Raw genomic sequence first — 14,891 nt, forward strand, 5'->3', positions numbered from 1 at the left:
CCAACTCTACTCTGTTTTGGATGTTTATTTATATTTTATATATATATATTTTTTTTTTTTTGTCTAAAAATAGATCTAGATTTCAGAAAAAAGAGTTAAAAAAAACATGCAATGCCACTAGGTGGTGAGAATGTCCACATTAATGATATATCAGAACACAAAAAACATCTTTAGCTTGGCTAAAGATTCTCATCAAATAATTGCACCTCTCACCAACACACAAACAGAATATTTTGGTGTTTTTTTTTTTTTTTTTGAAACTTCCATTTCTGGTTGATTGGTGTAGGCTTGAGATAGAGTTTTTCAAAAACAATAAACAGGGCAACCACTATCCACTATCAATTGGGGCCCTAGAAACAAACAAATTTAGAGCTGTTTGTACCAGGTTCACTTATAGACTGTATATATTTAGACCTTTGACCAGAACCCGGAAGTTGAAGCCAGAACAGGACCAACCTTCCCAGTAGGCTGGTTTCAGTATTAAGTCTTACCCCTTCCATGTTAACCAACAGGTCATTGCACTTAATTAAAAAAAAACACATCTCAAATAATGTTTTTCAGGGGTTTACTCTTGTTAATTCACATAGTTCTTCGCTGCTGTATGTTCAAATATTAATTTTTCTGTCGTGTTCAGCTGTAATTAGCTCATGTGACACCATGATTGTGTACAGTAGGGGATAGATGGGACTTGAGGCCTTTCCGTACTCCATGAGAAGTCATGAAGTCGGCTCTCATTCACGTGGTTGCGTGACGAAAATTGCGTCATTTTTGTTCGTGTAGCAGCTTCGTCCTCAGCTTTGCAACAAAAGTCACTGGGCAAACTTTTTCTCTCAGGGGTTTGTACCAAATATCCTGTGATTGATCAGAAGTTGTTGTAGGCGTGTTTAGGCAGAAAAGCCGGTGAGCTTTAACGGAGTTAATTTGTTTCTACTGCTCTGCTGAGAAGCAGCTGGGAAAGGCTGTTCGAAAACAACCATCTTTACAACTGTTCCAGCAAAACTTAGAAACCTATAAACTTAAAAAGACAGCGCAGAGACACGGGTGGCTCTTCGTGGTTGGGACTGTCTCAGTCTGTTTAATAAACACATCTTGTTGTGGTAAAGGAAGCAAAATACTGTACAAGGACAGGAGAGTTGAGTAGCCAACGGGAAGAAACCTGTTTTAATGCTGTAGTAGAAGGGAGGAGCTTCCCGGGAGCTCTTATCCAATTGTCTCATGGACGATGAAAGGTGTGGGCAAAAACGAACGTCTCGCAGCCACGTGATCACAAACCGACTTCTTGATGTCTTCTGGAGTATGACAGAGCCTTTTTAAGGCTCACATTATGAATCCACAAACTCTTATTCCAAAAATAACATGGCAGCTCCTAAAAACTGGATCCTGCTATCTTTAATTCCCAACAAGAGACTTTGGGGATACTTGGACTATAACTTCATAGTTTGATAGCGACGGGCTAAAACAGGTAATAATTAAGAGAAAATAGTAAACAATATAAAATAAAACAGTTGGGAGAATCTTTAGACAAGTAAAGAATATTTTTTGTCATTAATGGAGTCATTCTCACCACCGAGAGGTGCCGCATGGCTGTTTCTGAGTTTTTATCAGAATGTGTGGACTGAAAACAAAATATAAAAACATATTACTGTAGAGTAGAAAGGGCCCAAAAGTGGCTTTTACTGTCCGAACAGGCAGTAAAAGTACTTGGTGCTAGAGGAAAAAAAAGCAGTAAAACAGGACAAACAGTAGTATATATTTATGCCTAAAATAAATGGAGGAACAAGAAAGAAGTGCAAAAAATGAAACCAGGCGACTGAAAAAGAAACAGGATTTTCTTTGACTCTGTCGTGGTAAATTTATTTATAAGTACAAAGAATTAAAATGAGGCTGTCAGCAGTTCTCAGTGTGCTTACAGATAGAAGCATTCTTTCAGAAAAAACAAATACCACAATGGCTCTTTTGTGTAATCACAAGCATACTGCAGTAGTTTCTGTGTGCTATATTATGCTGGATTTTAAAATGTGCTCTTTTTTTATCTCACAATCTATAATGTTTGATCCATTTTGTAGCATTCTCTGTGTGTTTGACCTACTGATGCAAAAGTACAGGCTACTAAATTGAAAAAACAAAGATTTATAAATTTTATTATTAATACATAACCATTTTTCCTTGAGAACTATATTATAACAAGCTCCTACATGACATGAGATCAGTAAAGCTGCTCTCAGAAACCTTTTCCAGTAATAAGTGGAGACGTGACTCATATTAATGCTGCGTGATGAGCGATTAAAGCCTGTGTCATTGATTGCTAATTTGTGTTTTGGTAGCCTATTCGTCACAATCTGCTGCTCGAATCCTTTGTTTCCTGGTGTCTGTTCTTATATTTTCCCTCTTCTCTGCAGGTATGATTTAGACTGCAAGAGCGACAACCTCTCTAAACACGTGAGTGCTCATCTGTTCAACAATCAGTCAAGTATTCATTTCAATGTAATAAGACCATGTTTGCCCGTTCAGTACAATGGCAGCATGATTTGAATCTGAATGTTGGGGCAAGGGGAACAAAGCGCTGTGTTGGTATTTGCACAATCAGGTGGACTTTTTCAAGCCGGTGCCATTATCACTTAAATGGGTTTCTGAGAGTTTCGTTTTTATCTTTAAAGAAAAAAAAGTCTTTTGAAGGTAAAATGAAACAAAAAGAAGCCGTGAACTCTCAAATTTGAGAAGCTAACTTTAGAGCCTGCAACCCACAGGCAAAGCAATCACTGATGAGACACTAAACTTTTATTCATACCCAGTATTCAGGTTTTGCAATATTACTAAATGAAACTAGCTATTCTTGAAGGAATGCATATTGCACATTGCCTTCCATGCCAAAGTTTTAAACAAAAAGGTATGGATGGTCTGTTAGTTTATCAATATCTGTAAAATGTCTGATTTGTAGCATTTTTTGTCTTCGCTAAGGTCAATTAACTATGATGGCCCACATGGAATGGGTTGACTCCAAATTAGTATGAGATGTATGTCCAATTATTATGTTAGGTTTCCTTAAAATCCATCCTATGGTTCATAAAATATTTTGCCAACAGTCAGACAAACTAATAAAACACACGCACGCACTTTCATGATGGTTGGTGATAACAGTTGCTCAGATTTCCAGCAAAATATTACAGTTAAGCACTTTTGTTTTGTTTGAACTACTATATTTTCTTAATTTCTTACTCCAAACTAAAATTATTTTCTTCCTTTTATGTTTTGATAACTTTGATGTCCGTCATCATAAATGCTGTCAGTGTAAACTTGTATGTAAGTTATCTGTACAGTGTCATGTGTTGTCTGCCTTTAGAATAAAAAACATCACCAAGGCAGAATGGAGCAGGTCACCTGGAGCTCATTACAGAATGCCATGCACATCAGAAAGTAGATTTACAAGGATTTATACTCAGTGATGCACGTGAGCAGTTGTCTGTCTTGTTTGTTTCTATGTGTCCCTGTGTTGGACTTGCAACCTGTCCAGGGTGTGCCCCTCCTTTCACACAGTGATCAATGAAGATAGATACCAGCTTCCCCTCAACCCTGTACAGAAAAGCAGGTAAAGAAAATGGATGGACGTACCTGAGTACAATCAATTATACACCACTTTCTTTTGAGTAACTATCACGTGTTTTACCTACTGAGGTGGTGAAGATTCTCAGTCATCCAGGCCATGGTAAATTCAAAAAAGGTTAAAAAACAAAAAACAACTGGACTTCTATTCTGTAGTTGAAGACATTTCGCTTCTCATCCGAGGATCATCAAGCTCCTCGGATGAGAAGCGAAACGTCTTCAACTACAAAATAAAAGTCCAGTTGTTTTTTTGTTTTTTAACCTTTTTTGAACCTACTGAGGTGTGTCACTGAGACAGAGATGTTTGACTTGAAGTACTAAATACTGAATTTTATCTCAGAAAACTTAGTTATCACTAGGACATGGCCTATTCATCGTAATCAGAGGATGGAAGAATGGAAAATATCGTTATTGGAATCAAATCAAATTGTGAGGTTAGTCAAGATTTAGATTTCTACAAAACAATCTGGGGAGTATGTGTTCTGAAGAAAGGGCCGAATTGTCAAAGATTGTCCAGGATTTCAGCTCTGTCCCAAGGCTACACACCTTTACAGATTTCATGCAGCATTGACTTTGGTGTCTACAAGTTGGTCCCAAAGGTGTTTTCCCATTCGTCGTATGCAACTGAACCCAATTTGTTCATCCTATTTTGAACTCAAGCAGGCATTTCCTTTTTGTAGTCAAGTGAGGAGCCAGTTTGCTCATGTAGGATGTTTTTAGATGACCAAATGTCCACTTGTTACCATATACCCAAATGTAAGGACTGTGGGCCTTAGCAGTAGAATTACAGCATTCACTCTTAGGAGTGGGTGATATAGTCTCAGAGTCAAATCACAAAATCTCAGGGAAGTTTACAATAAAGATACTTGAAAAACTGAATGTCTTATCTGTAAATGCAGTTAGCAAGTAGCATCATTTATTAGTGTAAACAAAATAAGGATATCTCCATGATCACAGTGTAAATCCATAGCTAGAAGGAAACTGCAACATTAATCCTTTTATAGCAACAGAAAAGGTCACGTTTTACTTTGAAATCTTCAGTAAATATATAACAACCGTCTAAATGTTTTTTGGACCAACATCAAAACTTCTGCCAAATATAACCCCCTTTAGTACTTTTTATAAACTGCTCAATATTCCAGTCATTCAAAGTGCATCTAGTGAATGCTTTTGTGATGCTTTGTAGATGGTTAGGGCTTGACATCCTTTTGTTAATCATTGGGGAATGTCAATGTTTTGTATCGCTAAGCTGCAATATGACAACTTTTTAATCTTACAAAATGTTATACTGGTCATGCATGGTAAATCCATAGTCACCTTGCTAACGGTTGTATTTATTTATGAAAGAAAATTGACCTTATTGGTGATGTTGAAAATGCTTAGAAACTATTTTATGATTGGTTTTCGCATACTGTAGATCAGGCGTCTCCAATCCTGGTCCTTGAGGGCCACTATCATGCATGTTTTCCTTGTTTCTCTGCTCCAACACACCTGATTCAGTGGTTAAATGACCTCTTCATGTTCTGCAGAAGCCTGTTAATCACCCAATGATTCAAATCAGGTGTGTTGGAGCAGAGAAACAAGTAAAACATACAAGATAGTGGCCCTCGAGGACCAGGATTGGAGACCACTGCTGTAGATAAACATGCACCTGTCCGGAGGGTTAGAGTTAAGGGTCGAGATAATGTTCGGTTTTCACCTGACCTCAATAGGTTACTTTACAAGAGAAATCTAGCTTGGACAAAGAATAGAAAAACAGGCACTGCAGCAGATTGGCTTTACTTTAAGCAACTATTCAACTATTTCATTTCATCTGTTAGACGAGCCAAATTGCAATTTTACAACTGCTAATTTAAATAACTCCAGGAAATTCTGCTATCAGCCACTGATAGCTATAATGAATGGTCTCTGCATTGTTTAATACAACTTATCAATTTCTGAATGATCTACTATGCTGGCACGCTTCAGTGAGCACTTCATTGCCTCTGGCTCTGTGTTCAACCAGTCCCAGTCACTAAGAGCTCTGGCTTCCCCAGACATGTCTATTAAGTTTATTTTTATTGGTCCAGTATTTAAATTTGAAGCTCACAGAGCCATCCTCTCACTGGACATCAAAGCAACCAGCAGGCTCAGATAATCTGGAACCTTACTTTTGAAAAATTGTTGCTGATTTTATTGCTAAACGTTTAACTAGAATTTTTAACCTGGCACATTCCCAAAAGGTTATTCCAAAAGACTGGCAATCTGCACATATCCTGCCTCTGCTAAAAGCAGGAGATCCCACTTCACTTAACAACTATACACCTATTTCCAACTTATCTGATTTGGCAAAGGTTCTTGAAGGCCTTGTGAATAAGCAATGAAAAGACTAAATGCCAATAATATTCTTTCATTTGGTCTGACTTCAGGAAACAACACGATACTATTACAGCATCCTTAAAGGTTGTGAATAATACAATCAAATCATTGGACAATAAAAGAACCTGTGTTAATTTGTTCCTTGATCTTTCAAAAGCATTTGATAGAGCTGATCACCAAATTCTGATGCAACGGCTGCCCCATGTTGAGTTGCCCCAGCAGGCTGTCAGTTGGTTTGAAAATCACCTCTCTGGGAGGACTCAACATGTAAAAAACGAGATTTTTTCCTAGCAAACTATATGTTACGTTAGGGGTCCCCCAGGACTCTGTCCTAGGACCACTTCTATTTACCATTTATGTTAACAACTTGAATTGGATCATTTCATATGCAAATTTTCACTTTTATGTCGACGATATTGTAATTTATTGCTGTGTTGCCACTCTTGCGCAGCCTTTTGACTATTTGAAGTCACCTTTTGATATTGGGCAGTCACAACTGCTTGAACTCAAACTTGTTCTGAATGCCACAAAAACTAAAATGATGCTATTTTATAATGCTACAAAGACATTAGATGCTTTTTAAATATTAACATGTGTTTAGGTATTCTAACTGATGAAAGTTTAATTTTTAAACCTCATATTTATAACCTAGTGAAGAACATTAAGCTTAAGTTAGGTTTTTTTTTTTAGGAGAAAGTTGTTTGAGGTTGAGGCTACATTCCTCCCTCTGCTGGACTATGGCGACCTGCTGTACATGAATGCTTCTGCAAAGTGCCTGCACTGGTTAGACACAGTGTATCATAGTGCTTTGAGGTTTGTTACAGGCTGCAGAGCTCTTACTCATCATTTCACCCTGTATGCCAGGGCTCAGTGGCTTTCCTTTGCCACACGCAGACTCACACATTGGTACCTTTTTATTTACAAACCCTTTCTTGGGTTTCTCCCCTCCTGTCTTTGTGGATATATTTTATTTAAAACTAGTCATTATCAGCCGGACCAAATTATAACCATTTATTGACTGTTCCCAATGCTCATACAGAAGTTGGTAAAAAGGCTTTTATGTTTTCTTCCCCTGCAGCATGGAATTACTTGCAAACTAAATTAAAGCTTCAAGAGTTAATTCCAGTCAGTGCTTTTTAAAAAAAAGGTGAAGGGTTTTGGAAGGGGATTTGATTGGCGTTTGTAACTGCTTCCTTTCCTATCCTAATATGTTGCTCTCGCCTGCTTCTTTTATACTGATGTAAACCGAGTAATATTTTGTTGTTTTTATTTTTTATGTTTCCCGAACTGGTCATGTTGCCTTCTTGTCCAGGGCTCCTTTGAAAAAGAGATCTTGTAATCTCAACGGGCCTCACCTGGTTAAATAAAGGTTGAAGAAGAAAATCATTTACATATCCAGTATGGAGTGGGTCACCTTTCTTTGTGTACAGCAGGTCGGAAGGAAGAAACTTACCTGCTTCTATATTAGGTCCTTGATGCTTTTTACATGACTACCATAATTTTACCTGCTCGCTTTTAAAGAGCACAGCGAAGTGGGAAGTACTCATGAGTCTTTATTTAACTCGGCTATATCTCACTTCATCCTACATACTGGAATCCATTCAGGCAACATTCTTTGCCTTTTAAAAGTGTTTTAGCTTTGGCAGTTCAGTACTTATCATCATGTGAAACACAATTTGCCACTTCTTTCCATTGTATGGTTTTACCAATCAAGGCGCTATTTAAAACACCTAGTCCTTACTAGTTTCGAAAATAATGCAAACAACCACAGAGGAACAATACCATGACTCATTGCTGTGTGGTAAAAAAAAAAAAATTAACAAAATCTTAGTGTACCCTATGATTATGCAGCTTGTAAAACCATTTTTATCTGCAACAACTTGAAGTAATCATCTTCTGTACGACCATTTCGGTCTCGTGTGGGTGTAAAGGAGTTATAGTCAAATCTGCTTCACGCTGTTTCAGATCATTGAAGTTGGCAGGGATTCTTTTCTACACAGATCTCTTAATGTCCTGCCAAAATCCTTCAAACTGGGTTGAGGTCTGGACTTTGACTGGCCCAGTGCAACATCTTGAGACTATTGTCTTGTTGCACGAACCAGTTTGTGTTCAACTTCAGATGTTAGACAGATGGCCTCACATTTGACTCGACGATACAGTCGGCATCAGACATTCATGGATTTTTCCTTAGAACCTAACTAATAATTGTTTATGGAAAACCCCTGCAATTTCACAGAAACAACAAATATCCTCTGCAATTTCTTATGCTTTTTTTGTGGCAATATATAATTTTTCATTTGTTTTAATGCAAAATTATTAACAAAAATAATATTTACAAATTTTTAAATTTAAATAATAACGTAAATCCATCTAAATTTCCATATAAAATATAGCGGAAGATGGAGCCCAGGCATCCCCCTGAAGCGCCTGATGAAGAGGCGCCCCCCATCATTGTCTTCATTACATATCTTCATTTTACTGCACATTATCATTCATTATTGAGGAGTACCCCTACATTTTACTGTACTTATTACAGTATGTTTTGTTACATTTTAACTGTACTTACCCTAATTATACCAAAGAAAACGACAGAACAAAAAAATAATAATGCCTGTTTGGGAGCACATTTAGGGTTTAAACTATAAAAATAAGTATTTATAGACATACTTTTGCATGCTCTAGGAATGTAATCACCGTAAATCACAGGGGTCTTATATATTTTGGTCTACAGAGGAGTTCAAATGTGACCCAGGTACTGTGACTGCAAAACAAGCCCAAATCATCAGCCATCTACTACCGTGCTGACAGTTGGTGTGAGGTTTATGTGCTAGTTTGCTGTGTTTGGTTTTTGTCCCGTTTTTTTCTGTTCATTATGGCCCCTTTATTCTCATCTGTCCAAAGAATATTGTTTTAGAAGTCGTGTTTTGTTTTGATTCATATTTGCAAAGCTAAGTTATGCTTCCATGCATTTTTTTTCCTGTCCTCATTTTTATTTTATTTTATTTAACAGAGAAGAGACTTTCTTCTGGCAACCATTCCAAACAAGTCATATTTATTCAGTGTTTTCTAATTATGTTGTTATATACTGTGTATTTACAACACTAACTGTGACCTGTTTGCTGTCAGTTGTGCCTTAGCTCTTTTTGCGCAATCAAATCGTGACATTCTTAAATATGGCAAATCTTTTGGATTTATGAACCAGAGGAAAGGGGGGGATTTTTTGAGAGCTGACTCTGCTGGTCACCATTAATGCCAGTCAAACTATAAACTGTCTGATTCTTTTTACCTGTTGAGCAATTGGTGCCAGCTTCATTGTTCATTTAGGAAGAAGCATCAAAATAACCTTTTCTGCCTTTATCAACTTTAATAAATAATCTAAGACACTGTTTACATCTTGATATTCCTTTATCAAGCGAGACCCATGAATCTGAAACTTGTCATTTGAGATCCACTATCTTACAGTCTCATCTTTCAGTTGTGACAGAAGTTTCAGCAGCCCTTTGCTCCAGTTCTGAATATATCATCAGCTCCACCTCAGCACCCAGGCCCCCTTCTTATTATCCAGCCGCACTGCCAACCGCTGGCAGAGTTGTTTTCCTCATTCCCAACCTCTGCGTGCCTCCAGGCTTCCACTGTGAGCTCTGAGCAATGTGAGTGCAGGAACTCACTCTAAGCTTGAAGACTGAGGACGCTTGGATGCATCCTGTCGTCACTGCGAATGTGTGGGATTGGAGATCTGGCACGCAGTGACGGCTCCATTGTCTTGGCAGAGTCCATCCACTGTCACATGACTATAACTAACAGAAAAAAGAGGGGACAGGAAAAAACATACATGCAATAAAGCTCAGTATTTTTGTTAGTGGCAGTCTTTGAAGATATTCTTCCTTCCGATCACAAGAGATGTTTTTCCTGCACCATATGGCTCACATACCTTGTGCAGATACACGTAGCTGCAGGGAATGAAAGGCTGAGATAGAACATATAGCAGAATATAAATAAAATCTGGGACGTTGATGTCACTTTCTTATTCTGTCAGGCAGCCGCAACGACCGTTCTGCAGTAAATTCAGGCTTACTCTTTTTTTTTCAGGTCAAATGTCACAAATGTTTTTATAATACTATGCTTACTTTAAATCTTTGTCCTTTTGTAATCATTCAAAATTCACAAACAAGTGAATCCAAACAGGCAAATGGCTTCCATTTGTGCAGTAATTGTATTATTTGCCTGTTTGTAGGGATTTCACTGCAAGTTTTATTTCTACTTTAAAACTGTTGCCTTGAAGAGCACACGCATTTCTCCAACCAATAACTTTTAAAGAAAGCTTGCATTTTTCCTCTTTTCCAATGCAAATGGACCCTTTCAGTCTATTTGAAAGGCATACAAAGAACAAAGTTCAAACCATCAGCGATGATTTTACAGATTTATTCATTTGCAGTTCAGCCTTCCTGTCTATTCTCCTTTCACATTATGTTGTAACAATGTTGCTTTGATCCCACTGAGCAGTTAATTTGGCCTCAAATAAAACTATTTTGAATATGCAGCTTCCACAAGGCTTTTTTTTTTGTTTGTTTTTTTCCCCTCACTGGAGCCATGCCTGCTGATTCTGAAATCTCAGAGGCTTGAACAAAACACACCAAATGTTATGTTATTGGCTCCAAAATGCAGTCTTGGCGCCGAAGAACCTCGGGTCCTAGCGCATAGCTTTATTTTTGATAGCAATGTCCTCACAACAAAAGGAATATTTCCGTAAGTCTTGTCTGCACAGTTGTACGTAATGTAGCTAATGTTGCCATCTGTTTGCTTCTTTCTTTCTTTTTTGGTTGTGCACATTTGGACTTTGTTTTATCTCAGACAAATTCCCCCAAAATCTGTTCTCATTTACATATTTTGCTGTTTCTCCTGTAAAAGTGTAAGTGACACGTGGTCCATGAGGACTACATTGTTGAACGATCAGGACCATCGAAGTCCTGTTGCTTTTATGAACTTGCCATAAGCTAAAGAGAGCTGTTGTCACAACATGAAAATCCACATGAAAAGCATAATATGCATCTTAGAGTGAGTTGGAAAAAGTACTCACCCCTCTTGGTATTCTTTCTGTGTTTTTGCCATAGAACCTGAATTTAAAAATATTTTCAGTTTGATCATAAGTAATAGACATACACAAAATACTCCAGATAAATGATGTTAAATAGGTGTGAAAATGTTTTTAAATAATTTAAAAACTATAAAACCAAAGAGGGGTGCATACATTTGTACTCAACCCCCTCAGTACATTGTTGAGACACTTTTTTCAGCAGTTACAGCAGCAAATCCCTTCAGGTCCTTTTCCATGATCCATCTACCCTGTAACAATGAGAAATATGTTTTTCATGTTAACAATGGAGTAATTATTTAAATAGAATTTGGATATATTCAGTTTATATTTATTTGTAAATTGTGTGCTCCTTAATTAATGTAAATATTCTTGTTATGCTTTTCATCTTGCAGCCTGTAGCATTTGTTAACCCCCTGGAATGGTTTCTCCCCATTTAGATTCACTTGTATTTAAGCAGTCTGTCATCCATTGTTCTGGGGTTTTAGTGGTTTTGGTAATACTGCTGGTCTACAAGTAAAAGGAGCTTCCACTGATGTCATTCTGAGCTTGATTTATTGTTTCTGTTTGGGTCCCACCTCCACGACCAAATAACCGTCGTGACATACCCACCACACTTTTTTGTCCTTGTGTCCAACAATCTTTAAATCAAACCAGAGATCCTCAGTTGGATTGAAATCTGGGATTTAACTGAACCATCCCAGGATATGTAATAGTTTCTCCTTAAACCACTGAAGTGTTGCTTCAGCATAGTGTTTGAAGTCATTGTCCTGCTGGAGGGTAGACCTCCAACCCAGTCTCGGATCTTTAGAAGACTCCAACAAGTTTCCCTCAAGAATGTCTACATTTTGCTCCATCCACAACAGTGAAAGTAAGACTGCTGAAACAACAGTCAATCCCTCCAGGATTTCGTGGGCATTTTTTGTGATTGCTGTGGGCTAAAATGCCTGATTTTGTGGGGCATTTTCCTAAAAGTTGCGATGAAAAGTTTTTTTGTTTTTTTTTACTAAAATCAATAAACAACCATAACTTTTAATATATAAACCAAAAATACTTACGAGTTTTGTAAGATAATTACCAACAAACATTGACATTATCAAAAGGTGCTTTATTTGAGAACTTTGATAGCTTATAAACTGACATTCATGACCGTTTCTGGATTGTCCCTCGTCTGCAGTTATCCTCACGTTTTGCAGACAAAGTGTTTGTCGATGGATGACTTGCGTTTATGTTCGATGATTACACTGCACGACGTGCAAAACAGCTTCCCCCCCACTCTCGAGCAGCTGGGTAGGAAACTGTTTTGCTGAAATCTTTGTGGGCAAATGTGAAGCATTAGCGCACATTTTCGCTTCGGTCGCTGCTCCTGCACGCTCCCGGCATTCTGATGTTAACAGGATGTGACGTCATGTGTCTTCTTCGTGAGTTATTTGGGGTTATTTTGTATTCCACTCTGCACAAACCCAGAAAGACCACAGAAACGATGGCAAATCACTTTAGAAACAATAAATATTGGGTTAAATTGCAATGTTTTGGGCAAAGTTGCGATTTTGCAGTGTTTTGCTGGATTTTGCGTTAATAGTTGCGATCGCAGCATCGCAAAATCCTGGAGGGTTTGAACAGTGAGGCATAGCAATGAGGTTTTTTTTTATCCTTTAATCTGATTATGTCTCTTTGTCAAGTTTTCTGGTCTCTCCAAACCTCCTCAGCTTCTGCCCAAACTTGAAACAGGCTTGCTCCCATCAAAGAGACGCCGGAACAACTCATCTCAGTGACATGGTTTTATTTCTCTTTTCTTTTGTCTTTAGATCACATACAAGACCACCATGATTTTGTTTTAAGTGGTCACAGTAGACAGAGTAGTCACCAAGCAGGTTGAAAACCTACAAACAAATGACAAAATTAATTACAAATTCCAATCTACTTTTTTAAGTTGATGAACAAACAAACTTTCCTTAACACGTTCGATTAATTCTTCTGAAAGCAAGTTCAATGATTTAATATACAACTCATACCAGTGGTGTCTCTGCAGGAGCTTGAAGCTGAGTTCTTTGTTTGAAGGATACATTCTGAACACAGGTGTGCCCAGTTACTTTATAAGCTCCTGAAGGCCTGAGTGAGAGAGATGGGTGCGCTTGATTTTCTGTGAGGCGCGTGCCAGTTGGGTGGAGATGGTAATGCACTCAAATACATCAATTGCCGTTTTAACTTAACACCTCCCACTTGAGCTCCTGGTTTTGAACCTAAGGTCACACCTCTTTGTCTTCACCAGATCTTGTCCCAGGAGGGTTTTCTTCTTCTACAGGCAATAACACAACAATGCGCCTTACATCTCTATGAAGTATTGTCGAGGGTATCTTCATTTGAAGTTTTCTTCTCATCCTCCTTGTTTGTCCTCCTGCTTTCACAAGTGGTACAGGGTAACTTGGATAAGTTCATACATGCACATCTCTTACAATCCCCTTCCCATCACTGTTTACACTGATCACTCTGCCAAGTTTGTATTGACTTCTCAGAGCATTTTGGTCTGCAAGCCAAATGATGTCTCAGACAGCTACATTTCGCTTTTTTGAATGCCATTTGCTTCTGACAAACAAATTTGGTTCAGCTAGTTGACTCCATTTTTTCCAGAATCTGTCCATTTCTGTTTGGATGAACTTTAATCTCTTCAGTGGATAACTTTTAAAGTCAAATCCACAGTTATCACTTTTTGGACCAGTTCTTCCAAGCAGCAGAGAGTTTGGTGTGATGTAGCTTATGCAGTCTTCTCTACTTTGAGTTCTTGCATCTATTGGCCTTTCATTCGCCAGATTAGCTGCCATGTACAGGAATGTTTGAAATTCACTCCATGTGAAATCTCCATCTGATCCTAGATTATGCAATGCTTGCTTGACTATCTTTACAGCTGCTTCTGCTGCCCCATTCCTATGGGGGGAGTCTGCGGGATGTATTTTCCAGCTCCACTCAGTTCCATGTTTTAAAGCTTCCTGTTGAATTTGCTCTTTGTTTAGTTGATCCAAAAACAGATAAAGATCAGCCAGGACAGGTTTGGCTCCAACAAAGTTTTTTCCGCCATCTGACCATAATTTCCTGGGATGTCCTCTTAAGGCTGTAAATCTTTGGTATGCTAACAAAAATCCTTCACTTGACTGATCACTTACCAGATCTGCATGAATAGCTCTAGATGACATGCAACAGAAAATGATACCCCACACTTTCAGTCTAACTCTTTTCCGGGTCTCATCCCTCACTTCATAGGGTCCAAATAGATCAACAGTGGTAAACTCAAATGGTCTGGCAGGCAGTGTTCGTTCTGGTGGAAGATCACCCATTATCTGCTCACATCTTTTTGCTCTATTTTTTATGCATGGTACACAATTATTCACAACTTTCTGGGCCAATCTTCTGCCTCTTACCACCCATGCTTTTTTTCTCATCTGGAGTAATGTTCCAGCAATGTCTTCATGATTTACTTCATGAGCTTCAAGAGCAACCAATGTGGATACCCATGAGTCATAGGGTAAAATGGGGACAACTTTTTTGTCTTCATTAAAGGATTGAATACGACCCCCACAAACCTGAAGTCCAGAATCTTGCTCTTTGAAAACAACTAATCTGTTTAAAGTTGTGTCATGGAATGAAGTACTCTCTTGCGCAGCCAAGAAAACATCTTTCATTGCATTCTCACACTCTTTAACACTAAGCCTGGGGTGGATGGTTGGCTGTTTGACATCTGTTGAAATTTTTATTTTCACTTTTTTGCCACTTTGCTGGCTTTCCAAAGTGAGTTTCCAGTTTTCAACAGCTCTTCTCACCCATGCAATAACTCTGACTAGTTTAG

The 14,891-nt window shown here is 38.1% G+C and overlaps 2 protein-coding genes across 2 annotated transcripts in view; one reads left to right on the forward strand and one right to left on the reverse strand.

Annotated features, from left to right (window-relative positions):
* Nucleotides 1–14,891, forward strand: part of LOC108244213 (copine-8) — a 148,406-nt gene that overhangs the window by 45,181 nt on the left and 88,334 nt on the right. Inside the window, exon 5 of the mRNA XM_017430195.3 lies at nt 2,400–2,439. Coding sequence (XP_017285684.2) covers nt 2,400–2,439 — 40 coding nt within the window. The remainder of the gene's footprint in view (nt 1–2,399; nt 2,440–14,891) is intronic.
* Nucleotides 12,819–14,891, reverse strand: LOC112451044. Its single transcript, XM_037978363.1, has 2 exons — nt 13,066–14,891; nt 12,819–12,933 (listed from the first exon to the last, which is right to left on the reverse strand). The coding sequence occupies exon 1, from the start codon at nt 14,725–14,727 to the stop codon at nt 13,597–13,599; it is 1,131 nt and encodes a 376-aa protein (XP_037834291.1). The 5' UTR covers nt 14,728–14,891; the 3' UTR covers nt 12,819–12,933; nt 13,066–13,596.

Source organism: Kryptolebias marmoratus, linkage group LG11, assembly GCF_001649575.2.
Source record: "Kryptolebias marmoratus isolate JLee-2015 linkage group LG11, ASM164957v2, whole genome shotgun sequence".
Classification (NCBI taxonomy): domain Eukaryota; kingdom Metazoa; phylum Chordata; class Actinopteri; order Cyprinodontiformes; family Rivulidae; genus Kryptolebias; species Kryptolebias marmoratus.